This window comes from Phoenix dactylifera, chromosome 14, assembly GCF_009389715.1.
Source record: "Phoenix dactylifera cultivar Barhee BC4 chromosome 14, palm_55x_up_171113_PBpolish2nd_filt_p, whole genome shotgun sequence".
Taxonomy (NCBI): domain Eukaryota; kingdom Viridiplantae; phylum Streptophyta; class Magnoliopsida; order Arecales; family Arecaceae; genus Phoenix; species Phoenix dactylifera.
Genome location: NC_052405.1, coordinates 15,703,461 through 15,730,667, shown reverse-complemented (window position 1 = coordinate 15,730,667; position 27,207 = coordinate 15,703,461). Strand labels below are relative to the sequence as shown.

The 27,207-nt window shown below is 46.3% G+C and overlaps 1 protein-coding gene and 1 non-coding gene across 2 annotated transcripts; both read left to right on the top strand.

The window, feature by feature from the left end:
• Window positions 1-2,188: 2,188 nt before the first annotated feature.
• LOC103710822 lies at window positions 2,189-21,902 on the top strand. The gene is made up of 6 exons (XM_008796721.4): window positions 2,189-2,780; window positions 16,088-16,271; window positions 16,427-16,507; window positions 20,393-20,500; window positions 20,582-20,851; window positions 21,522-21,902. Exons 1-6 carry the CDS (start codon window positions 2,293-2,295, stop codon window positions 21,600-21,602), a joined length of 1,212 nt encoding a protein of 403 aa, XP_008794943.1. The 5' UTR covers window positions 2,189-2,292; the 3' UTR covers window positions 21,603-21,902.
• A 1,067-nt stretch (window positions 21,903-22,969) lies between these two features.
• Window positions 22,970-23,042, top strand: TRNAK-UUU. The gene has a single exon. It is a non-coding gene; the product is annotated as a tRNA-Lys (tRNA).
• Window positions 23,043-27,207: the final 4,165 nt, after the last annotated feature.

Below are 27,207 nucleotides of genomic sequence, written 5' to 3'. Positions count from 1 at the left end.
TGACTCGTTGCACGACAGTTGGGTGGTCCGTAACCCCTTCTAGCGTCAGTGGCTCGGCCAGAATCCCCTCCGAATGCGACACGGGGTGGCCCCCGGCCTCGCTCCCACCAAAGGCAGCCTCCACCTGCTCACCCGAGGTCGAGGGCGGAGGACCGAATCGAAAAACCCCATATGGGCCTCTCCCAATGCCCTCATGCGCGTCCCATGGCTGCGGCTCGCTCATCACGCCCGACGTGAGAAGGGCCTGGCCATTGGGCAGGGGGATACCCAGCTCCAAATCAAGTCCCCAACAGGGTGAGCTGTACTAGAAAGGCCCCGCTGGCACCTCACCCTGGGCCTGCAAGTCCGGCTCGGCCTGACTCCCCAGGCCCGAGACTGACTGAGCCTATGGGCCCCCCATAACCTGGGCCTGTGGGTCCACTACGAGCTGGGCCTGAGGGCCCTGGACTCGCGGGCCGTCCTCACGCAACGCGGCCATCTCCCCTTGGCCGCGCGCGTCTTCGCGCAAGCCCAGCGCGATCTGGGCCCGCATGCCCTAAACGTGGGGAGCGCCCATGGGGCTGGGCGCACCCTGGGCCGCACCTGCCGGCCCACATACCCAGTGCCCAATCCTGTTGGGCTCGCAATAGGATCGGGCTAACTCATTGACTTGGCCCTGGGTCCCCTGACTCGGCCAAGCCCTCCGCTGGCTCGTCGGCTGAGTCGACCTAGAGAGGGCCGGAGGGAGGTTCCGGGTACGGCCCGCCCCCCCATCAGCCAGCGGCGACCGGTGGCGCACAACCTTCGCTGGCTTTTGCCAGCCGTCGATGTCCGCTGGGGCACCGGCGTGGTCGGGCGAGCTGCCGGAGATGGCAGCCGAGTCGAGGACGACCCAGGCCCCGATTGAGGCCCGATTGTCTCCCTTGACCGTGGCGAAAAATACCCTTTTGTCAATGTTAAATACATAATGAAATTAAAATATTTAAACTAATTAAATGCTTTCATCTGTAATAAAAAAGATATAACATGCAGAGTATTTTAAATATTATATATACACCTATATACATATATATACACTAATACATACATACATACATACACATACATACATATATATATATACATACATATACATACATACATACACACATACATACGCACATACATACATACACACATACATACGCACATACATACACAGTTTTGTTGGGAAAATAATTAAGCAGCACTCAGTGCGTGGTGCTTTTTTTTTTTTTTGCAAAGTCCGTGGTGCTTTTTTTATTTTTGATAAAAGCGGCATTTCATATAATTCTACATCCTACCCAATCAAAGGAAAGTAAATAAAACAAGGGAGGAGGAATGTCCTCCGAGGATGTCCATATGATCTCCCCGGAATGCTGGGTAATAAAAGAGGCGACCCAGTCTGCGGCACTGTTCACCTTCCGGAACACATGTAGTGCCTGAAAAGAGCTCAGCTCCTGTACCAGTTTGCGAGTATCACGGATAAGAGAGTGATCATCACCATATCTATCCACTCCCCGCACCCAGTCAATCACCACTGAAGAGTCCCCCTCGAGACATACGCGCTCAGCACCAAGTACCCGTCTCGCAAAGGAGATACCCTTCCAGGCTGCTGTAGCTCCGCCCCAACTGTAGTAAGACCAGGCATACGCCAGCCACCTGCCGCTATCATCCTGCTAAGGTGGTCTCTGATCACAAATCCGATCCCTTCCGACGTCTGATCCATCGAAAAGAAGATATCAATGAACTTCTATGAAATGGTTTCACGGGATTCAGCTAATTGTCTCGATCCTGGGATATCATTGAGAAATAGGAATCCGTGTCATCAAAGGATTTCCTGCGATTATTTCTAGTATGAAATGAGTCAATCATCCATCTTGGTATCTTTTTGAACAAAAAATGGCAATATTGTTTCTCCTTCCCCTTCTTCAAACTCCAATTCGTATTTTTCATATAGAAATTTCTTATCAACGATAGAATAAGATTCATTTTGCATCATAAAACAGAACGTAAAAATATTTCTTGACTTAAATGAAATCTAGAATTGTGTCGTATAACTGAACATTAGTTTTTTTACTATTCAATGGGCATATTATATTTCATAAAAAATTGAGGTAATATATACTCCATCGAGATTTATCTTAGAGATGACCGAGAGGCAGGTGCTTTTCACTTATAAAGTTCTCCTCCTGGAGGTTTGTCCTTCCACCGCTCTCCCCTTTTCTTCGTTCTCCTCTCTTTCTCCACCCAAATTCAAACTAGGGTTAGGGATAGGGTTAGGGTTTCAACGTCATGGCCTACGTCCCTCCCCACAAGCGCCACTCCAAGGATGCCGAGAAGGCGTCGCCGGTCCCGGAATCCCTCATCCCCAGCTTCAAGAAGGGCCTCCACCTTGGCTGCAAGCCCGGCGGCCAGGGCCGGCGGGAGAGGGCCAATTCCTCCCATCACGGCGGCTCCAAGATCATCTACGCGCCGCACTCCATCTCCTGGTGGTGGCTCGCCGGTGCCGGTGGCGGCGACGTGATCCCCGCCTCCTTAGACCTGGAGCCTGTATCGTGCGAGATCGTCGAGAGGAAGGGCGGCGGGAAGCCTCTGGTTCTCTCCGTCGGAGCGGACCCGCCGGCGGGCTCCGCCGAGGAGCGCCCGTGGGCGTCGATAGCTGAGAGGATCGAGCCGGACCTCCTTGCTTGTGCGCAGAGGGCGAGGAACGAGATGGCTTCTGAGAGCGAGGAGATTAAGCTATCGTTTGTTGCTCGCTTTGGCAAAATTTTCTTTCATGGGTACGGTCCTCTCATTTCTTTTTCCCAGGAAAGTTTGCTTTTTTAATTGTAAGTGCCCGCATTGTCACTGAATTTCTCTATATTGATATGTTCTGGTGCACTTTCTTTGAATTCTTGTATTTTCTGAATTCACATACTTGCATTATGTTATTACCAACTAAAGCTGATTGGAAGCAAGACGAAGGAGGTATCTGGACACAATGTTATGATAGACAACATAGACATTTACTCGGTGCTAGAGAATTAGCTTGGTCCATCCAAAGCAAGGATTTCACCACCTATTTGGTACTGTACTGGTACCGAACTGTTGCAATATCAATATGTTGCTGGAAATTGGACCCGGGGGCGGCCGTCGGCTGAGAAAGTGGAGCTTCGGCGAATTCTGGCGAGCGGCGTCCTCCGTGGAGGGGGAAACCTGTAAGAAGCCGGTGGCCGGGGTTTCCGGCGCCGGCCCTCCGATGCTTAAGTTAGAGGGGGCTTAAATTTAGGAGAGAGGAAGAGGGGAGAAGCGTTCTGCTTCCTTTTTTTCTGAGTCCCCCCTCATTGAGGAGGAGTTCCTCTTTATAGGAGGGTCGGGTTACCTGTGATGTGATGGGGCGAGGTCGCCGTATGACTTAGCACGTCGCTAGAGTTGGTGCGTGGTCAGGTGAATTAATGCTTCGATGTCGGAGGTGAGGCCGGGATCAGAGAGTTGTCACGGCTGACCGAACACTGCCGAGCCGACTTGCCGTGGAGGACTGAGGATTCGTAGATAACAGGGGCCATGCGCATTGATTGTTGAGTGAGCCAGAGATATGCATTAATTGTTGAGTGAGTCGGAGACATGCATTAATTGTTGAGTGAGTCGGAGACATGCATTAATTGTTGAGTGAGTGGGGGGTTTGCAGAGGTCATGCGCATTAAACGCTGGAGGCAATGGTAGGGTATGGCCCCTGACCAGACTTCGGCAGGATGCAAACGCGGTAGGTGGACGGCGAGGGCGGACTTCCGAGGTCGGGAGCTCTTCAGGTAGGACGTTCCGGGGTCGCGCACCGAGCTCGGCCGCCCGAGGTCGGCCGTCACCGGTTCTCTGATGGCAGAGTTTTCATGCACTCGGGGGGAGGGAAGGGTGCGTTCCCCCAACACTACCCCCCGACTTCCGAGTTCGAGCCGCTCGCGAGCTCGGACACGGGAAGTAGAAGACGTTATTATGATAACTGAGATCGAGGGGAGTTGAACTATGTTGGCGCCCTCACATGTCCCGAGGCATTTATAACGGAAGGGAGGCGGGGGGTTGCGCCTCTCGACCCTTCGCTGCCGTCTCGTATGGTGAGCTTATGATGGAGTCTTGGGACCTGGTGGGGCGGCGTTTTGTTTCCATATTCGAGGCGTCCTTTTTGAATAAGTACGCTGTCTCGATCTTCGAGGCGGACACGTGGTGTGATCTGGGCGGAGGACATTTATTGAACCGGACGCCTTGAGGTCGGACGCTAGATCAGCCGCTCGGGATTTAACGCCGAGCTGGTAGTCCGGGATCGAGGATTAAGCTGATTAGCCGAGGTCGGACGTATCTAATCTCCATATCGGCCGAACGGGAATTTGGGAGGCTGCAATTATGTCGGCGCTCCGCGCGTCCCGGGGCTCCTTTAATGAGGGGAGCGGGGGCGGCACTCGCTCGCCTTTCGAGGTGATCCGATATAGCAGGTCCATGATGAGGCCGCGAGATCCGATGGGACGGCGCCTCGGTTCTGCGCCCGAGGCATCGGTCCGGAATGAATGCAGCACTTTGGCTTCCGAGGCCGACACGTGGCGTAATCCAGACGTGGGGGTGGAAACCGAACCCGCCGATCTGGACCGTTAGGGGGGTCTATATAAACCCCCCGAACCAGCCCTAAGAGAAGTCTTGTTCGGTTGCCTTCTTTTTCGCCGTTTCTACCTTCGTCTTCTTTCTCAACAGAACCTTGCCGGCGGCGCTCGGAGCGATTTCCGGCGACTCCCCCCTAGGTTTCTTCCTTGTGTTAGCTGGGGGGTTCTCCTTCTTCCTCCTTTTTCCATCTCTTTTGTCTTTAGGTTACTTCGGTTTTCTCCAAAATGGGTTTTGGTCCGGAGGAGGTCGGGTCTAGTCTGTCGGGGGAGGAGCTGGAGTTAATCCGCTTCCGGTTCTTTTTCCAGCCCGGGTTTCGTCTCGAAACCGCAGGGCCGGAGGATAGGGTGACGCGACCGCCCCCAGGTCGGATCGCGATTCATCGCGAGACGCTCTGGGCCGGCTTGCGGTTCCCGTTGCACGAGTTCGTGAACAGCTTGCTGGTGGAGTACCAACTCGTTCCAGCACAGCTCGCTCCGAACTCGTGGAGGACCATAGTCGGATTTTTGTCCCTTTGTCTTGCACATGGGATTCCGACTTCGGTGAGCGTTTTCCGCCGGTGCTTTTTACTAAAGACCAACCCGGCGGATGGAGGGTGGCTATACTTCGCCTTTCGGGGCGGTATGTTGCTTTTCCAGGGTGCCCCTTCCTCTATTCATGAGTGGAAGGGGAAGTTTTTCTTTCTTGCGTCCGAGGTGCCGTGGGGGTTTGACCCGAGGTGGGGGCACCCCCGGCTGAAGGCCCTTAACAGGCTCTCCGAGCCCTCGGGGAGGGACCAGAGGGTCCTCGACGCTTTGCGGGGCCTCAGAAAGGGGTTCAACCTGACCGAGCTCCTAAGTGAGGGCGCCTTGGCGAGCATTGGCTTGAGTTCGGCGCGTCCCGAGGGTAAGAGTAGTCGCATTTGCCTTATCTGTTTTTTCCTCTCGACGTAGGTCCTAACACTCAAAAAGGGTTTCTTTGTTTCAGACATTTTCCACATGCTGACCAGCAACACATCCCTCTTCTCTCGGTTGAAGAGGCGAGAGGCCGAGGCCGGCGGGGCTATTCCTCAGCCCCGGAAGAAGTCCAGGTCGGCCGCCACTTCTACCCCCGCCGGGATAAGAGGCCCGGAGGCGGGGACCTCGGCAGCCGTTCGAGGGCGAGCGTCGGCCGCCGGGGATGCGGGCTCGAGCTCCGCGACGACGTCTGACTTGGCGGCCCCGCCCTGCCCTGCCCCTGTCTCCCAGCGGGAGGGGCAGACGGCCATCCGGCCGCAGCGCTCGGAGCCCGGGCCGAGCAGGGGCCCCGAGGCTCCAAGTTTGGGCGGGCCAAGCTCTTCGCGGGGCCCGGGGGGAGAGTCGGGCGAGCCGGGGTCCCCACTCGTCGAGGGGAGCTCGGCCTTTCATGACGCCGACGTTGCGCGCGCGGTGTTTCGGCGCGCCATGCTTCCAGCGGACCGAGCCGAGTTCCAGCACTTGTCGCTGGAAGAAATTGTCGACAGTACTTACTGCAATACTGTTCGGGTAAGCCATTCTCTTAATTTTCCTTCAACGACTAGCGTATACATATCCTTTACTTACGATTGCTTTTTCTTAATTTTTTGCAGCATATTCACGAGGTCGACACCCTGGTATTCATCGCCCAGGGATGTCAGGAGGAGACTCGGCGACTGAGCCGGCAGTTGGAGTCGGCCAAGAGGAGGGTCGCCGAGCTGGAGGCCGCGCTGGCTGAGGCCGAGGCGCGGAGGGAAGCGACGGAGGCCGGGCGACTGGCCATCGTTGAGGAGCTCGAGGAGGAAAGGGCTGCTCATTCTTTGGCCAAGTCGGCCCTGCGCGCTTCGGAGGCGCGTCTGGCGGAGGCCCAGTCCGAGATTGCGGGCCTCAAATACAAGGGCGGGGTCCTGCGGCTGAAGGTCGAGCAACTGGAGGCCCGGAAAAGGAGGGCACTCGAGCGAGCCGAGCATGCCGTGGAGCTCTTCAAGGACTCGGACGAGTTCCGCGACATGCTGGAGGAGACCGTGGATGGGTTCCTCCGCGGCTTCGACAACTTTCGGAGGCAGATGGCTCGGTTCTGCCCCCAGTTCGATCTCTCTACAGTTCGTCCGAGGATGGGATTGGGTACCGACTCCGACGACGAAGTTCCCGCCGCCCTCGCGTCCGAGGAGTTCGCCGAGGCTGAGGCGGACATGGCCGGGCCGATGGTGACGGAGGCCCCCTCTCACGAAATCACCGAGGACGCTCCCGAGGCGCCGACCGAGGTCCCTGCCGTAGACCCCGAGCTCGTGTCCGCAGAAGGCCCTCAGGTCATCGCCATAGATGACCCTGAGGGTGACGCCAACGCAACCGCCGTCCCTTAGGACTTAGATTTTTATCTTCCTTTTGTTGTAAATGAGGTCGGCCTTCAAATTTGTTGAACGGCCGACTTCTACTTTTGTATTTAGCTTTCCGGCACTTTACTAATGAAAAGGTTCTCTTTTGCCATTCCCCGCTTATTTTTCCCCTAACTTGTTTAAGTGCCCAAGTTCCGATTACGCTAATTGGGGGGGGGCTGGACTTGGATTCTAGAAAACTTCACCAAGTCTTGGAGCTCGGACTCGGAGCTCATATAGGTCGCTAGGTTTGGTTTTTGGATTTCTGAAGCACCAGGCTTGGGCCTCGAACCCCCGAGAGGGGCCTTGTTAGACTTGCATAGGTCGCTATCGGGTTATTTGGCCAAGCTTTTGAGTTTGGCTTTTTGGAGCGTAGGTCCGAAAAAATGTTAGGGCCGTTCCTGGAGGGGGAGCATGAGCCAATAGTCGAACTGTCATCGGGGCTTTCATGGTTATTGCCCTCGGGCTCTGCCGAGGTTCTGGCAAGCGGAGTCGGAACCTGTAAAGGGCACTTCGGCCCTCTTGATCTCGATCAGCACGCCTGTGATCGAAGTCATCTTCACAGGTCGACCTCGATGTCCCAACGTATGGGGGCCAAATCAGGCCCTTATTCAAAAAAGTTTGCACGAGTTGTCATGGGGGTCACCGGTAGAGGAAGCGCGCACGAGGTCGGTGGGACCTCGTTCTTGGATCGACTTGTAGGGGCGACCCGGCCTTGGCCGGGATGAGGTCCCGATCTCACTCGGGGTTTTGTTGGCAATAGATAGGTAGATGAATATAACAAAGCGGATGTCAAGTAGGATGTACCTCTTGCACCTCCGAGAATGCGCGCTTCGTAGTGGAGTAGATCACCTTGTCTCCTGGCTGGCCTTCGGGGTCATCCTTTAGCTTGGGGTCCATTTCGGGCATACCAATTGAGCCAGGGGGTATTGCCGTTGTCGAAAGCCTTCACGAGCGTTGCTCCGTTGTTGCTGTTGAATGTCCCGGAGGACTGTTAAGGCATTGTCCCCAGTTTCCTCGGATTGAGGAGGGGGGCGTGAGCTCGTCGTCAGCCTGGCAGTACTTTCCGAGATCGAGGGAGTTTGGAACTCTACGGTCAACTCACGGGGCATCCCGACCTTGGTCGGGGTATCGAGCGCGAGGTCGAGGGAGCTTGGGTTTGCTATCAACCTGGCGTCGCTTTCCGAGGTCGAGGGAGTTTGGATCTCTACGGTCGATACTCGGGGCATCTCAAACTTAGTTGAGGAATCATACACGAGATCGAGGGGTCTGGGGCCGCACTCTCGACCCGTGACGCTTCCCGAGGTCGAGGGAGTTTGGGACTCTACGGTCGATCCCCGGGGCATCTCGACCTTGGTCGAGAAATCGCACGCCAGGTCGAGGGGTTTGCGAACGCTCTGTCGATCTGCGACGCTTTCCGAGGTCGAGGGAGTTTGGGACTCTACGGTCGGCCCTCGGGGCATCTCGACCTTCGTCGAGGAATCGTGCGCCAGGTCGAGGGATTTGGGAACGCTCTGTCGACCTGCGACGCTTTCCGAGGTCGAGGGAGTTTGGGACTCTACGGTCGACCCTCGGGGCATCTCGACCTTGGTCGAGGAATCGTGCGCCAGGTCGAGGGGTTTGGGAACGCTCTGTCGATCTGCGACGCTTTCCGAGGTCGAGGGAGTTTGGGACTTTACGGTCGATCCTCGGGGCATCTCGACCTTGGTCGAGGAATCGTGAGCCAGGTCGAGGAGTTTGGGAACGCTCTGTCGATCTGCGACGCTTTCCGAGGTCGAGGGAGTTTGGGACTCTACGGTCGACCCTCGGGGCATCCCGAACTTAGTCGGGGTCTCGAATATGGGACCGAGGGAGCTTGGGCTCATCGTCGACCTGGTGGCGCTTCCCGAGGTCGAGGGAGTTTGAGACTCTACGGTCGACGCACGGGGCATCCTGACCCTAGTCGGGGTATCTGAGGATCACAAACGACCCAATATTAGAGAAGGCACGATCAGAATTGTTGCGAGGAGGCAAATCATTATAAAGAGGAGACAGGATCCATGTTCCTGATCGTCCGGGACCCCTTGGGGTTTTATTGATAATACATCCGTAGATTCTCGGAATTCTAGCTTCGCGGGATAGGAGTTTCCTCAAGAGATTTCAACTTGTACGCCCCGGGTCGTTGCACTCGAGCGATTTGATACGGTCCTTCCCAGTTCGGGGTGAGCTTTCCTTGCTCGTTGGGCTGAGAAGCTTCGGCTCTCCTGAGGATGAGGTCCCCCACTTTGAAGAGCTTGGGCTTGACTCTGGAGTTGTAGTACTGGGCCATTTTCTGCTGGTACCTTGCCATGCGGACTCGGGCGACCTCTCGTGTCTCTTCAACGAGGTCTAAGTTATTCCTGAGCCGGAAAGAGTTAGAGTCGGCGTCGTAGTGCTCCACCCTTGAGGAGGGGAGGCCGATTTCCAGCGGGATAACGGCCTTCGTGCCGTATGCCAGGTTGAAAGGGGTCTCACCGGTGGGTAACCGGAACGTAGTTCGGTAAGCCCAGAGGACGTTGTACAGGTCCTCGACCCATTGTCCTTTGGATTGGTCAAGCTTAGCCTTGAGCCCCTGCAAAATGGTACGATTAGTTACCTCAGTTTCTCCGTTTGTCTGCGGATGGGCGACCGAGGTGAAGCGGTGGTCGATGCCGAGTTCGGAGCAAAATTTTCTGAAGCGGACGTTGTCGAACTGGCGGCTGTTATCTGAAATGAGGATACGGGGAAGTCCGAATCTGCATATTATGGACTTCCAAACGAAGTTCCGCATTTGTTGCTCGATGATCCGGGCCATAGGTTCAGCTTCGACCCACTTGGTGAAGTAGTCGATGGAGACAATCAGAAATTTTCTTTGTCCGGTGGCCAGGGGGAAGGGCCCCAAAATATCAATTCCCCACTGGGCGAATGGCCAGGGGACGATAATTGAGGTCAGCGGGGCCGAAGGCCGGCGCTGGATGTTGGCGTTCCGTTGACATCGGTCACACTTCCGGACGAAGTCCGTGGCGTCTTTCTGAAGCGTGGGCCAAAAGTATCCTTGCCGCAGGATCTTATGGGCTAGTGCGCGGCCTCCCAGGTGGTTTCAACAAATCCCTTCATGGACCTCTCGGAGGGCATAGTCCGCCTCCGAGGGGCGGAGACATCTAAGGAGAGGAGAAGTAAAGGACCGACAATAGAGCTTGTTTTTATATAGAACGTACCGGAAAGTTTGACGCCTGATCCGGCGGGCCTCCAGCTCGTCGTGAGGGAGGATCCCATCCTGGAGATAGCGAACGAACCCGTCGATCCAGCTTGGCTCGAAGCCGATGCACATGGTTGGTTCAGGTTCCTCTGTGCTGGGTGTCCGGAGATACTCGAGCGCCGTTGCCTTGGAGAGCTCACTCATGCGGGAGGTCGCCAGCTTAGACAATTGGTCCGCCCTGAGGTTTTCCGCTCTGGGAATGTGCTGGATGGTGAAGAAACCTAGGGCGGACGTAAGTTTCCGCACCTTTTGGAGATATTTTCGCGTCGATGGCTCCTTTGCTTCGAAGTCTCCCTGGACCTGGCTCACTATTAGCTGGGAGTCGCTGAAGGCCTTTAGGTCTTCCACCTTCAGCTCCTTCGCCAATTTGAGTCCGGCAATGAGCGCCTCGTATTCTGCCTCATTGTTTGAGGCTGGGAATTCGAGGCGTAGGGCTTGCTCGGCCACCACCCCATCCGGGCTGGTGAGGATGAGTCCCGCTCCGCTACCCCCCGAGGTCGAGGAGCCGTCCGCATATAGGACCCATGGCGGCCTCGGGGTCTCCTCCGCGGGTGTGAGTGGCAGCTCAGGGTCGTCTAACAGGGTGCACTCCACGATGAAATCGGCGAGTACTTGAGCTTTAATGGCTGGCCTGGGCCGATACTCAAGGTCGAACTCCCCGAGCTCAACCGCCCATTTGGCGATCCTTCCGGCACGATCCGACCTTTGCAGTATTTGTTTCATAGGCTGGTCGGTCAGTATGGCTATGGTATGTGCTTGAAAATAAGGCCGGAGTCTCCAAGCTGAAATGATCAGGGCAAAAATTGTCTTCTCAAGCTTAGAATATCGGGTCTCAGCATCCCTGAGGACCCGGCTGGCATAGTAGACTGGCTTCTGGAGCTTGTCCTCTTTCCGGACCAGGACTGAGCTCACTGCGACCGGAGAGACGGCCAGATATAAATACAGAACCTCGCCCTGCTGAGGCTTAGTGAGCAGCGGGGGAGAGGCCAGAAGGTGCCCGAGTTCTTCAAAGGCTTGCTGGCATTCCTCCGACCACGGGAAGTTCTTTGGCCGCTTAAGGATCTTGAAGAATGGAAGGCAGCGCTCGGCCGACCGGGAGACAAATCTCCCCAAGGCGGCGACCCGCCCGGTGAGCCGCTGCACTTCTTTAACTGTCCTTGGAGGTGTCATCTCTTGCAGCGCCCGGATTTTCTCGGGGTTGGCTTCAACTCCGCGCTGGGTTACTATGAAGCCCAGGAATTTACCTGAGGTAACTCCGAATGCGCACTTTGCGGGGTTGAGCTTCATTTGATACTTCCGGAGCTTAGAAAAAGTTTCATTGAGGTCGGCCACATGGTGTTCCGCCTTTCGGCTCTTCACCAGCATGTCATCCACATAGACTTCCATATTTCGGCCGATCTGGTTTTCAAAGATTTGGCTGACCAACCTCTGGTATGTGGCTTCGACGTTCTTCAGTCCGAATGGCATTACTTTGTAACAATAGGTGCCCTTGTCAGTGATGAAGGCCGTCTTCTCCTCATCTTCAGGCGCCATTCGGATTTGATTGTATCCTGAAAAGGCGTCCATGAAGGTCAGCAGCTGGTGTCCTGAGGTGGAGTCGACGAGTTGGTCGATGCTGGGGAGAGGGAAACTATCCTTCGGGCAGGCTTTGTTCAGATCGGTGTAGTCCACACACATGCGCCACTTTCCGTTGGCCTTTTTTACGAGGACCACGTTGGCGAGCCAATCCGGGTAGGAGACCTCTCGGATGAAGCCGGCCTCAAGGAGCTTATCTACTTCCTCGGCTGCCGCTTGCTGTCGTTCCGGGGCAGAGCCCCGTTTCTTTTGTTTTACAGGCCTGCAAGTCGGCTTCACCTGGAGTCGGTGGATCATGACCTCTGGATCGATTCCCGGCATGTCGGCGGACGACCAAGCGAAGACGTCAATGTTGGCCCGAAGGAATTCGGTCAGGCGCCTCCTTTCACAGGGACTTAGGCCGGAGCCGATCTGCACAGTTAGCTCTGGGCAATTTTCTCGTAAAGAGATTCGATTAAGAAGCTCACCGGGCTTTACTTGCTTCTTCCAGAGGTCATCCCTTGCGTCCAAGGTTTCTATGGGCAGCGCGTAGCCCATCGCCTGAGTTGGCGCCTCGGCTGATAGCTCTTGCCGACTCGACGCTTCAGTTGGTTGCTTTGCTTTGCGGGTTGCCATGTAGCATTGTTTGGCCATCAGTTGGTTCCCGCGGACTTCGCCTACCCCTTAGTCGGTGGAGAATCGCATGAGTAGGTGGCAGGTCGAAACCACGGCCCGAAGGGCATTTAGCCCTGGTCGTCCGAGGATGGCGTTGTAGACTGAGGGTAGGCGGACCACAAGAAAGTCCGTCCTCACAGTACTTTCTCGGGGGGCGAGGCCGACCGTAACGAGAAAGCTGACCTCGCCCTCGACGGGGACCGAGTTCCCGGTGAATCCGACGAGTGGGGCATTAATTCTCCGAAGCTGGCTTCCTGTTGACCCCATTTTTTGGTAGGCGTGGTAGTACAGAACATTAGCCGAGCTTCCATTGTCAACCAAGACACGTTTTACATCAAATTTGTTTACAATCATAGAGATGACCACAGCGTCATCGTGAGGGGTCTCAACCCCTTCTAGGTCCTCATCCGAGAACGAGATAGCTTCAGAAGTGCGCTGGCGCTTTGGGGGGATTTTTTCCTGGGCTGGCTCTCCAGCCGAGGTCCCTCCAATTACATTGATAGTGCCGATGATGGGCCTGTTGTCATTCGGATTTTCGGGCGGTATGGCATTTTCCACCGGCCTTTTTTCCTCACGCTGGTTCCTTATGAACCGATTGAGTACTCCGCGGCGAATAAGCGCCTCAATCTCATCTCGGAGCCGAAAACAGTCCTCCGTGTCATGCCCGTGGTCTCGGTGGAAGCGACAGTACTTCCTGGGATTGCGCGGGACTCCCGTGTCCCGCATAGGAGGCGGGGGTTGGAAAAAATTCCGACCTTCAATCTCCATCAGGATCTTGGCCCGGGGTGCGTTGATGGGAGTGTAGTTTTCGTACCTCCCCGGATGTATCCGAGGTCGTAGTGGGGACCCCGGCTGAGGCGGGGACCTCGGTCGAAACTGTCCTCGCTGTCGAGGTGGGCTCCTCAGCCGGGGGAGGTTCTTCTCTCGGCGGGGGGACCGGCTTCTTTGACGGCCGCGCTCCTCGCGGCGTTTCTTCTGCTTCTTTGAAGCTTGTTCAGTTGTACCCCGCCTGGAGGCAATAGCCTCCTCGGCCTTAGCATACTTCCGAGCTCGGGCCAGCATCTCGGTGAAGTCGGCAGGAAAACTCTTTTCGATAGAGAAGAGGAATCTGTAGGAACGAGCCCCAGTTTTTAGTGCCGACATGGCTATTGACTGGTCGAGCTCGCGAACTTCCCACGTGGCGGCGGTGAAGCGGTCAAGATACTCCTTGAGGGATTCCCCCTCCCTCTGCTTGATATCTAGGAGGGAGTCTGACGTCCGCCGCTGGCGTCGGCTAGCAGCAAAGTTGGTGGTGAACTGTCTGCCGAGCTGCTCGAAAGAAGATACCGTGCTTGGCTTTAGCCCGGAAAACCAGAGCCGGGCCGTCCCTCAGAGAGTCGCTGGGAAGGCCTTGCAGAGCACGGCCTCCGAGGAACCTTGCAGTGCCATGAGAGCCCGGTAGCTTTCCAGGTGGTCGAGGGGGTCGGTGATTCCGCTGTAAGGCTCCACTTGAGGCATCTTGAACCTCGAGGGGATCGGCTCGTCCTCAATCTGACGGGAGAAGGGGGACTTGGTGGTGAATTCAAAGTCTCCCTCATGCCTTGCCTTCCTGCTGCGGAGCGCTTCAATCTGGCGCTCCAGATTCTCGACTTTCCTGTCGAGCTCCCCAGCCCGGGGAATTGTCGCCGCAGTTTGCTCCGGCTCGCGGTGGTCCGGTGCCGACTCAGCTTCGGAGAGCTGGGGCCTTCTGTCTAAGGATCCCCCCAGCAGTTCTCTCCGGGGAGACACTCGCTCTTCGTTGTTGGCCCTGGAAGAACCGTGAAGGTTCTGGCCTTGGAGAATCGGGCCGTTCGGAGGAAGCACCGGCGGGACCTGGGCCTGCTGGGTGAGCGTAGGTAGAGCTTCCTCGCGCCGCAGGCCTTGGACAGCGGCGGCCAGGGCCTGGACTTGTTGTACTAGAGCGTTGAACTGCTCCGGCTGAACTTGGGGAACCGGATCAGCCGGAGAAGGCGAATTTTGGACAGAGTGTCCAGGACTATGCGGGGGACGCCGGGAAGCATTGGAGGCTCCCTTACTTCTCAACTTCATGACCGCGACTCGGGCCCTTCCTCTAGCGCCAACTGTTGCTGGAAATTGGACCCGGGAGCGGCCGTCGGCTGAGGAAGTGGAGCTTTGGCGAATTCTGGCGAGCGGCGTCCTCCGTGGAGGGGGAAACCTGCAAGAAGCCGGTGACCGGGGTTTCCGGCGCCGGCCCTCCGATGCTTAAGTTAAAGGGGGCTTAAATTTAGGAGAGAGGAAGAGGGGAGAAGCGTTCTGCTTCCTTTTTTTCTGAGTCCCCCCTCATTGAGGAGGAGGAGTTCCTCTTTATAGGGGGGTCGGGTTACCTGTGATGTGATGGGGCGAGGTCGCCGTATGACTTAGCACGTCGCTAGAGTTGGTGCGTGGTCAGGTGAATTAATGCTTCGATGTCGGAGGTGAGGCCGGGATCAGAGAGTTATCACGGCTGACCGAACACTGCCGAGCCGACTTGCCGTGGAGGACTGAGGATCCGTAGATAACAGGGGCCATGCGCATTGATTGTTGAGTGAGCCGGAGATATGCATTAATTGTTGAGTGAGTCGGAGACATGCATTAATTGTTGAGTGAGTCGGAGACATGCATTAATTGTTGAGTGAGTCGGAGACATGCATTAATTGTTGAGTGAGTCGGGGGTTTGCAGAGGTCATGCGCATTAAACGCTGGAGGCGATGGCAGGGTATGGCCCCTGACCAGACTTCGGCAGGATGCAAACGCGGTAGGTGGACGGCGAGGGCGGACTTCCGAGGTCGGGAGCTCTTCGGGTAGGACGTTCCGGGGTCGCGCACCGAGCTCGGCCGCCCGAGGTCGGCCGTCACCGGTTCTCTGATGGCAGAGTTTTCATGCACTCGGAGGGGGGGGAAGGGTGCGTTCCCCCAACACAATACATGCTGGTTCTTGGGATCGGCACTTGGTATGGGGCAGTACTCTGTATCGGTTGCTACTGGTAAGAGACAGTACACCTGGTATGGACCGGTACTGCAAACCATCATTGAAAGAAAGAAAAAGGAAAAAAAGATCATTCAACCTGTCCCCCCTTAGTTGCAATCTTTTTCACCATGTCAAAGTCTTGGAAAATTGAAATGTAAACAGTTTTTTATCATTTAAAATTAGAAGGAGCGGTAATAATGAACACAATGAACTTGTAATGCATGCTTGCAAATTGTCGAAAATGAAAATCATCAAGAATAAATTGATCGGAAAAAAATAATGAAAACATCCTTTTTTATTTAATATTTTGTTGATGAAATATGATTCATACATATGAATCCCAGAAACATCATTCCTGTTCTTGCCTATCTAGACTCTCTGGTGATTGTTAGTATTCATATTATGTTCATATTCATTTGACGTTGTAGAGTAACTTGGGCTGCATCCTTTGTATGATATGTTAATGCTGTGGAATTTATGACAATAAAATTTAGTTGAAGCAAATTTTGAGAGATCTCAATGAGGTTATCAAAGTAAAGTTATTATAAAATCGAGAGTCACAGAATCATAATGCTAGCCTATGGAAATTAATAGAAGTCCATTGTTGTTTGGTTCCCTTTATTTTCTTCCTTTTTTGTGTAATGCAGGGACCCTTCAGATTGCCTAAACTCCATCAGAAATGCTGCAACTGCCAAATTAGACGCACGGAATCAATTGCATAAGTCGTTTTATACGAATGTTCTTAATGAATACATGGAAGAGATTCAGCGATTGGTTGTTCCTAAGATTGGATTTGACTTTGAGTCAGAAAAAGAGCATTACCATGTGAAGGTAGGAAATTAACATGTTAGGCTGTAAAACTATTTCTGGATGCTTAATTAAGCATTTTTTTGGGAAATGACAATTCTTTGTCTACTTACTGGAAGAGAACAACATTCTTAGTTTCTTTGATTGATAAATATTCACAACCATTTTTAACAATTCAGGTATTTGACCAATGTCGGCCTGATTCAACTATTTCATGCAAGTGTACAGTCACAAAAGGTGGAGAACTTGAAATTCATAAGGTAAGCATACTTCTTACTCATAAGCTAGCATGTGCAGTGCATGATGGAGAGAACTAGAAAAACAAATTCAATATAATCCACTAATTATTTTTAAATCATTTAATTAAGAACTAGATTTCAAATTACTTAACGAGAATTTTAAAACAAGTTTTTCCGACATGTTTGTGTATGTATATACTTATCACAAAATTGAATAAAAATGTATATGAATAAAAATGACATCTATAATAGTATGTAGTAAGGAAAGTATAAATTGAATGTACAAAAGCAAACATAGGAAATTCAAAATACAAAGAAAATGCAACAAAATAAGAAGAAGAATGAAGTACTAACTACAAAACAAAATATAGAAAATCAAAAATATAAAACTGAAGTTGGAATTAAAAATGATTGTATAAAACTTGAAAGTGTATAATAAAGGATTTTTTGCATATTCACTGCTGCAAATACGGCTTATTGCATTTTTTTCCTCCTTAAATCACTGTTTGCATATGTATCCCTCAAATCTTCTAGTTGTTGTATGGATGCCCTTCACATTAGATTTTGGGCATTAATAAATAATGCTTTCGAGTATCATTGACACTATTACCCTTTTATGTCAATATCCTTGTAAAATTTAACATTTAGTTTGTATTAAAAACAACTATATTTTTATATACATTTTTAGGGATATTACTGTAAAAGGGTAATAAATTTTGTTTTATATATACGTCACTCGACTTCCTCACCCTTGCCCAAATCTAACCGGAGTAACCATGCAAAAAAACAAGATGATTTGCGGAGTATATATGCAAATAATTAATTTTAAAGGCTAAATATGTAATAAGCCATATTTGCAAAGGTATATATGTAAAAAAAAACACAGAATAAAAATATGATATTAAGAAAAATGTAGTGATAAACCACATTACTTAGTAACAGAATGCAAAATAACTAGATTATTCTGATTTTTAAATTTAAAGTTAGGTAGTGTAAATAAAAAATAAAATTGAATAAATAAAAAATGGGAACAAAAAGGTGGTTAAGAAGGGTTTTTGACACCTTGCCTTGAGAGAAACAATTTATTTCTTGATTAATATACACTTTCTCTCTTTAATTAGGAATATGTTAGGTTACCACCAGTGGCGACTGCAGCCCAGAAAATAAATTGGGATTGGGGGTGTGCCTCTTAAGATATATGCTCAGTGATCTTAAGAGAGCCCTCCTTTGCTCCTATCTCCCTGACTTCCTAGGTTGCGGTCTCCATTTATGGCGACCTAATCAATTTCTTTCAATTATAATTAGGAAACACGTAGTAGAAATTTATTAAGGAAGGTTGGGAGAGGGAATTTAAGAAGGGGATGGTAAGGTGGCAGTAATAGGGGACGGGAGGTTCGGTTGGGGAAGACACCTACACACATGCATGCGCAGACTTGCAGACACCTACACACATGCATGCATGCATGCAGAGAGAGAGAGAGAGAGAGAGAGAGAGAGTAGGCAAGGAGGCTTGGAGACAGGTGCAGCCATTTGCACGGAGGGAGAAATGAAGATGTATCTAGTGAAAGCTCTACTATTCTTTAACTGAAACAGAGGATATCTTAGAATCCCATCAATCGTCATTGTTTAAGGATTTATTTGGTTGGGGTATGTTAGATTATGGGGTAATCTAATGATTTCTGGGAATCATTTATGTAGGACATAAGTGCAATTATCATGTTTGGTTGGTGGAAAAATTACTCTGAAAAATGGCATCGAAAAAAAATTACTATGTTTGGTTTGAGGTAATCTTATATGAAGATATTACTAAATTTGCAACAATATCCTTGAATAAACAATTTAAGTCATAATATTTTTTTCTTAGTCCATTTATTAGCCATTTATGGCCCACTTATATAAACGCTGTTAATATTGGCTATTTTGAATATTAAAATATATTTACATGAGTTAATAAATATTTATAAATTAATTATACATATATTAGAAAATATATTACTTATTATAAATAAATTTTATCTTATTTTGGTATATACATAAATATATTAATTATTAATATAACCTATGATAGATTTATTGATAATTTATAAATATTTGTTAATTAGTTATTAATAATTAATATTTATTAATAAATTTATTAATATGTTAAATATGTTATTATTTATAAGTATTATTAATCAATATATTAATATAATATATATTTATATAATTAATACTAATGATATAATATAATTAATACAATATTAATATAATATAAGTGAGAGTATTTCTGTCAAGAAATGATAATTTCAGAATTTCTCCATTTGGTAATTCAGCATGGGAAAACAAATATCACTCTGGTGGTATTTGTTTACTTTCTCTCTCAAAAAAATAGATATGAGACCCACCATTTATTTTACCATCTTTTTCATCTACTTTTCGTACCAAATATGGTAATCTGACACGGATTTATTTTCCTATGCTAGATTACCCTAAACCAAACGGGTCCTAAGAGATTTTTTTCTCATTTTCCAAATAAAATTCATTTTTATATAAATGAATGGAGGTTCCATGGCAGAGAGGCTGATAAGGGGAGTTTTTTTTCCATATGCTGCAGATGAGAGAGAAACCAGGTGCAGCCTTGAAATTGGGATGTAATTAGGTGGAAAATTGGTTAGAAAGGAAGTTTTTTCCTTTTCTTCTGTTTGGTGTGGGTGGGTAGGGTGATTAGTCTTCAAATTTAGATGTTCTGGATTCAAAAGAAGAGATATTAATCTAGGAATTATCTATTGGCTGATGTTTTGCCGTCCTGATTCCTTTATATCTGCTGGTACATCAGAATATGTTGTCTTTTCCAGATTTTCTGGTTCTTAAATTTCTGTTGAGATAAACCTAGATCTCCATTCATATGAAAGTCGGGCCACATACCTGGAGGCCCGCAATATCCATTTTTAGAACCTTTTTGAGCATTGTTTGAGGCCAATAGTTTGGGTTCGTTTTTGGAGGCATGTGTGTGTTTGAGAAGTCTTCTTGATCTAAATCAATATGATTTATTGATGCTTGTATCTAATAGAGTGTGCCAGAATTCTGAGTTAGAATGGTGACTAGTGGGTTAGATGTATGAGAAAGCATGTATTTTCATGTTTCAACTGCATTGGTCCAGATTTATATTGAGGTCTAGGGATGTGGATCCATAGCGAGATCTGTTTGTCATAACATTCGTATTATTGTTTCATTGTTAACGGATTCCTAGTATTCATTGTGACATTCTTTCAGTTTTCGTATGGTCATAATTAGGTAGCAATTAGCAGAAAGCCTTTGCATTTTGGAGATGAAATCTCCCAACCAATAGTGGGTTGTTTTGGTATTTTGTAGTGTGGATGAATAAGCCTCATTTGGTTTAACATGATAGTTTGGTTCTTTGTGCATTAAGCTGCCTGCTTTGAGAGGAGTTTCAAAGTGCATAGCTTTAGTAAGAGTAGGTTTAAAATTGGATTGGTGTTTCCTTCGGTTAATGCTATGGCCATCAGCATATCGAGACCATGAAGGAGTGTAAAAGAGCCCATGATGCTTTTATCTCGTGCTATTGTTTATCTGATATCATTTTATAATTGTGTTTTGTCAATATCCCTTTAACTCAAGTTTCTTGATATCCTTAATTTTAAATATGTTCAAATAAGAAAGTAAAAAATGCGATATGTTTTCCATTTTTATCTTAAATCTGGGGTACATGGATAAAATGCCACTGGATTCACTGTGTTAGAACCTAAATATTTCAACCGTTCTTATAACTTTGAGTGATTGTTTTCTTGATATCCAATGTCATCATGTGCAAGATATTTTCTTTTCTTATATGTATTTTTGGTATTTTCATAGATTCGGAAAAAAGCAAGCAACATGTGTCTGACAACTCATGTTTATCCTTCGTAGATTGAACTCAACCATGTGCGGCACTTGGTGTCAGATATATCTTGCCTCTATAAGGATGTAGATCTGAGACTCATGCTTTCTACTAAAAGGATCTTAAAGATTCTGAATGTGAGTTACGAATTCTGTATGCTTAAATGCACTTGATGTTTGTGTACAACAATATTTTCTGCTTAACTTTATTGGTTCCAGGATGAAGAGAGTGATGCCCTCGGCCAACTCATAACTTCTGCAGTTATAGATCCAGATGTGAAAGGGGGCTTGAGATGGTCTCTAGGAAAGGAGTCTGTGGCTGAAAGGTTCCACATAGTTGGGGTTTGGCACACTAAATACAAAGCTTATAAAAACCAGACGATGAGGCTTAAGTTAAGGCATGCTGACCGATTTGACCATAGGACTTCCACGGGGGAATTTGCTAATGAAGTTACACTAAAGCTGCTTGGACTATCCAAGCATCTAAGGGTAAGTTCTTTTAATTCTTATGACAATAAGGAAATTAATTATTATCTTCTATCTTTCAATTATCCAGACTTCTATAGTGATTCAAAATTAAGATTTGTTGTCAAATTGTTAAGTGCATGCATATGCCTTTGCTCTATTTTTACCTTTGGGGTAAATGTTGTCTATTTTTCTTATCTAAGTAGCTCTTTTAGCATATCTAGTAGTTCCTCTATTATGTTGTATTTAATAGGAAAGCGTTGCTGTTTTGAAGTTTGTCCGAGAATTTTCTTGTTTCCTTTCATGCTAGTGGCCTGGAATAATTCAGTGCATAAACCTCAGGTGATTTGTTATATTGGGTTGGGCTGTTCTTTTTAGGCATTTGTTTCCAGCGTTCAAATGTGCTTTCTTCCGTTTTCCTCAAATATTTACCACTCATACAAATTGTGATGACTAAGAATTTTACTATCACTATTATCATTAATATTTTAAAAACCTTGTATGATTTTATGGGATGGGTAAACATCATTTTCATTACTTGGTGGTGTGTGTGCATGAAAAATTGATGTGTACTAGGACTCAATCTACATAATCCTGCATCTTTTTAGGGTTTTTTTAGGTATGATGAATCAACTCCATTGTTGTCCTCATGATTTGTGACTGCTACGTAACATGTACATTTATTTATTTGCAGGATGGTGATTTGGATGTAAGCCCTCCTACAGCGATGGTTCAGGAGACATTAAAATTTATCTGGGACCATTTTCTACTATAATCACTCCTTGTTGATCTTTGTACTAAAATGCTCCAAATCAGGTGATGAGAATTGCGTTTTAATTCAGGTGATCAGAAATATCCAAATCAGCCAGCTGCATCCTTAAACGTTTTGAGGTGTAATTTTGATTTTACATCTGTTTTGAAAAAGAAATAGAGATTTTTTTGTGTGTGAAGCTACATTATGTCTCATTATATACTAGCTTGCGTGGAAGTTTTTATGTATGTATGTATGAGTTTTCTAAGACATAGATACGTTCCATAAAAACTGTTCTTGAGTTTAAGACGATTTTTGTTTTTAGTTGTTTTGAGGGTATTAAGTTACCTCTCATTTGTTCTCTATACCTGCAACACGGAAGATTGGTAAAAAATTGCTGATAGGATTTGAGAATGGTAGCTGTGGAAAAAGTATTCCTTCTTAAACGCTAGATTGCTTTCTAGGTGCTACAGGTTGTCTACTAAGGAAATTGTAACACATCCACCGCATCAATGGTACACAAATAAAAAAAATGAACAACTTTTTAGGTATTCTTTGGTTTCACCTTCATTTTTTATTTTCAAAAATAAAATTTATTTTAGTTTTTTAAAATTCTAAAATATAAATATATTTTGTATGGTAAATTAATGTTAATGATATAAAAATGATAGTAGTGGTAATGATGGAGATGGTAGAGATGTTGGTAATATTAGTGTCAGGAAGGTGGATGGTAATGGCAATTGCAGTGGCAAAAAAAAAAAAACAACAGCACATATTAGTTTTTTATTTTAAAATATTAAATTAAAATTTTATTGCTTTCAATTTATTTAGAAGTAGTCAATAGATTATTAGAAATATAAAAATAGGCAATGGAAGTAGCAGGCATATTTTTTATATCAATTCTGCATGTTATTTTAAAAATAGAAATAAAAGATAAAAATGGGCTGGAGGGCGACGACTGGTTCGCTTGTGTATGAGATGGAACGGGTCCCACTATCACTGGATTTGTGCAATTATATTGTACCGTAGGGTTAGGGTGGTGGAGCTGGATGTAATTGGGTTGAAAGAGTTAACTTATTCATCTTAAATCAACCTATCCGCAATCTCCTACCCAATTAATACTTCACCTTTCAGATATAAACTTTTAGTAAAAATATGAAAGGATTAGTAAATCAAATAAAAGATAGCAACGAGTTGTTAGTCGTAGAATATTATTCTCGCCAGACTTGAACCTAACGAAAATAACAAAGAAAGATTCAAAAAAATTTTGCCCTTTTTTAGACGAAGTAAATAGATCCAAATGCTTTGATAATTTTTCTCATTCATATATTTGGTTTTTTTTCACCAAAACTTATTGTTTTAATAGTAATGAAAACTTTCAAAATTATTCCGCCGTCTTAGCTCAGCCGGTAGAGCGCATGGCTTTTAACCATGTGGTCGTGGGTTCGATTCCCACAGACGGCGGCGTTATGTTTTTAATATTAATTTTCTATGAAGATAAATTTCAGTGGAGCACATTTTGATCCTAAATATAAGAATAATGAATCCCCTCCCACCCCTAGTTAGTTGTATTGACTATTTTCTTATATTGATGTTTCTTATTTTCCTGCTTTTGACTAGGTTGGATTTTTCTTTTTCGAAATTATATGAGAATCCTAATTAGTTTGTATGGACAAAATTTGGGCAAGTTTTAATTGGCCTATTAATTGCAGCTACAAACATCAACATAGGCACACATTTAAGAAACAATACGAGACCAAACTAATATTCTTATGGAATTGGTTACCAAGTTATATGACCCAAAACATTTTGCACTTGATGATCACCAAAACAAATCCCTAACTGAATGTGAACTACTAGAAGCCCATTTTACATTATCACACTAATCAAACTAGATAAATTTTCTTAAACATACAACTTGTAGGCTTTAATAGTAGCTTTGAAGTGTGTACTCTTACAGTAAAAATAAACATATATAACTCCGATTATGTCTTTAGAAAGGTATCTATTTTGGAGGGGAAAAAAATGAAAATAAAGGTAGTTACTGTTGGAATGGGTTTCAGGTGCCTCATCTGCAGCAACAACAACTAAAAAAAATAACATTGGCCATTTTAGTAGAATCCGCAAGCTGCCAGCAAGCAAAAAACATTCCACTACAGCAAACTCACTATGGCAAACACTAGACAATCCAATCCACTAGCTCAACACTATTGGAGAACTCCATTAAGATTTTCAGAGAAGATCAAATCGGTCTACCAGAAGAAGAAGAAGAGAATCGTGGCCAAAATCGGTGGTTATCTCCGGTGAGGAAAAACTAGGAAGGATCGGGACCTTAAATAGAAGTGATAACCTTTGATAATGTCTGATGGGGGGAAAAGTGGACCAGCCCACATATAAACAGTAATTTCAGCAATGAACAGTAATTTCAGTAATGAACAGTAATTTCAACAATGAATAGTAATTTCAGCCATTGTTTATGAAATTGGATGCTAAAAAGATCTTTTCTTTTGTGATGAAGTGAGAGTGGTGCAAAGAGAAGGGATCCATGGCTGAAATGTGCCTGATCGTAATTGGTTGAGATGAACTTCTATCTATAACAATAGGGATGAATCGTGATGATGCAGTAAAAAGATAGAGAGTGACGCTGGTTTTAGGTGGGCTTGGCCCGGAAGGACCTTCAATTACAATAAGAAAACCAAAATAAAGAAATATATCTTTTTAAGAGTTATATACAGGAGAACTTTACAAAATTAGGTCCAAAAGAGTGCTAACATGTGCACAAATGTGCACTTAACAGTATGCACAACAGAAGCCCGATAGTATGTACTGCAGGGCATACGTGCTCATGTTTGCATAAGTACTGAAACGAGGTACATTGAGACCATTGCAGAAAGAGTTCAAGGATACTGCATTATATAGGAGCTGGGTTGCATGTAATATTCAATGACCACTGCGTTACATATGATAGGTTCTAGTCATGGTACAATGAGTATAGAAAGAGAGATCAGAGCATGTTCTGTAATAGCCTTGTGACATTTTTTTTCTTGTGTAATATAACATTGAAACATATAACATGAATACATTGAAATTTTTGAGTATTCTAGTCCAATTTGTCTTTACTATTGTATTATTAACTAAGTGTCATGTCTAGTAAACTGTGTGCCAGGCTCTAATAATTGTGTGCCAGGTTGACATTCAACTTACTTAACCCATTGCAATAGTGACTTAATTGTGTGCCGGGCAATAATAACTATGTACCAACCTTAACTAATTGTAATGATGACTTGACTTTGTGCAAGACAATATTAACTGCATTTCAAGCTAACTTAACTATGTACCAAGTTTAATTAGAACATGGATGACAAGAATCCATCTCAAATGAACCACAAATTCAAAAAAATAGCTCGGTATCAGAAAGTAGCAGAAGATAGTCAATCATGCCGATGGAAGAGTTAACTCCATTTACCACTTCATAAACAGAAACATAAAATGTTTACTTGTTCAGATGGGAGTTAGCATAACATATTATGGACAGAACTTGTGTGATTCTCATCTGAGAATTCAGTAATTGTTTAACCAATTTAAACACATGGATAGAAAATTTGTTATAAAAACCAATGCAATCTTCTTAAGTGTACACCAGCGATATAGACAAGAACATTTGCAGATAGCACATCTACACCAGGTAGATTTATGATCCCTAAAGGTCTGCATGGTCGTGGCCACCTTCCACCTAACTTATATTCATCTTGCTGCAATCCAAGATAACTATGTGCCAGGTTATCATAATAAAAGTACCAAGTTAGCATTCTTGTGCCGGCTTATTCCTGCAAGGAAGACATATATTTATCTATACCCATATTGTGTGCCAGGTTAACATTGCTATGTGGCACGGTAACTGTGTACCAAGCTCTAATAATTGTGTAACAAGTTATCGTTCATGTGTGCCAAGGTGACTTATATTCATCTTGCAGCAATCCAAGATAACTATGTGCTAGGTTATCATAATAAAACTATCATGTGCCAGCTTATTCCTGTAAGGAAGACATATATTCATCTCGAGATATATTGGGTGTCGGGATAACATTCCTGTGTACCAAGGTAATTGTGTGCCAACATAAGTATGGAAACATAAGCAGCATACCATAGAATTCAACTTTTAGAGATGATTGGCAAATGACTAAAGATATTGATTGTGTTCAAACCTTGATTAATTGTGTGCCAAGCTATGTTAAGTGTATACCAGGCTAGATTAACTGTGTTCGGATCTTGATTAACTGTGTACCAAGCTATATTAAGTATGTACTTGGCCAGATTAACTACGTTTAAATCTTATATAACTGTGTACCAAGCTTACTTAACTGTGTGTCAGGTTTACTTAACTATGTGCTAAGAAGACTTAACTAGGAACCAAAATGTATATAAAAAACCATATAATATGGTTATCCCAGACAGATACAGTAACATATGATTCTAGAGAAGGGGCGACTCTCCGAGTCGGATGGGCAGTCTTTGCTCCTTGATATACAATGGATGTCGGAGGACTGTGGCTCCTTCAGGGCCACGTATGTGTACCGGGAGGCCAATACGGCTGCTGATTGGATGGCCTCTTACGTGGTGCATCACTTGGAAGATTTCCTTTAGATGAACCAGGCGACTGTTCCCTACTTGTTTAGCCAGCTTTTTTTTTCTGATTTTCTTGGTTGTACTCGTATACGTTTGGGGTGAGGAACTGGTGTACCAAAAAAAGGGGGGGGAGGAACAGAGGAAAAAAGAAAGCTTCAACAAATTCCATTCTACCAATACATGCCAAACATTTCAAATAATCTTCCATAAATAGTATCCTAAGAGCCCGAATTTTCTAGTGCTAGTTGCATGAGGATGCCTCATAGAAATAATCACTCCAAATTTTCATCAAATTCCAATTTTGGAATTTTTTAATAAAATCACTTCCATTTAATCCAAAATCAAGATAGTATTTCGATACATCTTGAATCGCATATGCTATCTAAATCTGGTTTAGAAAAATATGACCAGTTTATTAGTGCCCAAGACATCAAAGTTGTTAATTCAATTGCTATGGTAATGTTTCGAGAAGCATATGATAGATATAAACCTACCATCAAATGCAAAAGAAAACAATAGCTTTAGCTCTAACAATTTGGACATGGGCGCTAAAATAGGACCCATCATATGATTAAAGATCTCACATAAAAATGGATGGATGAAGTGAAAGAGTCTTTTTTTAATAGAAAAAATAAATCAATATGATATATGTAAAAGATTATCAGAATCTAAGAAAAAGTTCTTCATTTAAGCCTCTCCTATTTCCCTTTATATAGTGGTACTTACACATTATCAGACATTATGAGGAATTGAGATCAACTTTACCAATGTTATTTCCTCAAGCTTTAGGCCGATTTCCATCTTATTTAGTCTCGAGTGAGAACATGTGAGATGATTGAACATCCAACTCCTGACGATGGTCGATCACATCCAAAGTTTCCATTATATGTAGTAAGAGATAGAGTTTGAACCCAAATTGATCAGACTTAAATGATCTAAACCTGACACATGAAAAAACTAGCTCAAGCCTACTAAATCGAGATTCGAGCCAACTGAACCTCAA

What these genes read in the sequence shown, in the direction of transcription:
- LOC103710822 (XM_008796721.4), top strand. Translation starts at nt 2,293, where the DNA reads ATGGCCTACGTCCCTCCCCACAAGCGCCACTCCAAGGATGCCGAGAAG. An exon ending in AAGAGCATTACCATGTGAAG is followed by an intron (nt 16,272 to 16,426) that starts GTAGGAAATTAA and finishes TTAACAATTCAG; the next exon opens with GTATTTGACCAATGTCGGCC. An exon ending in GAGAACTTGAAATTCATAAG is followed by an intron (nt 16,508 to 20,392) that starts GTAAGCATACTT and finishes TATCCTTCGTAG; the next exon opens with ATTGAACTCAACCATGTGCG.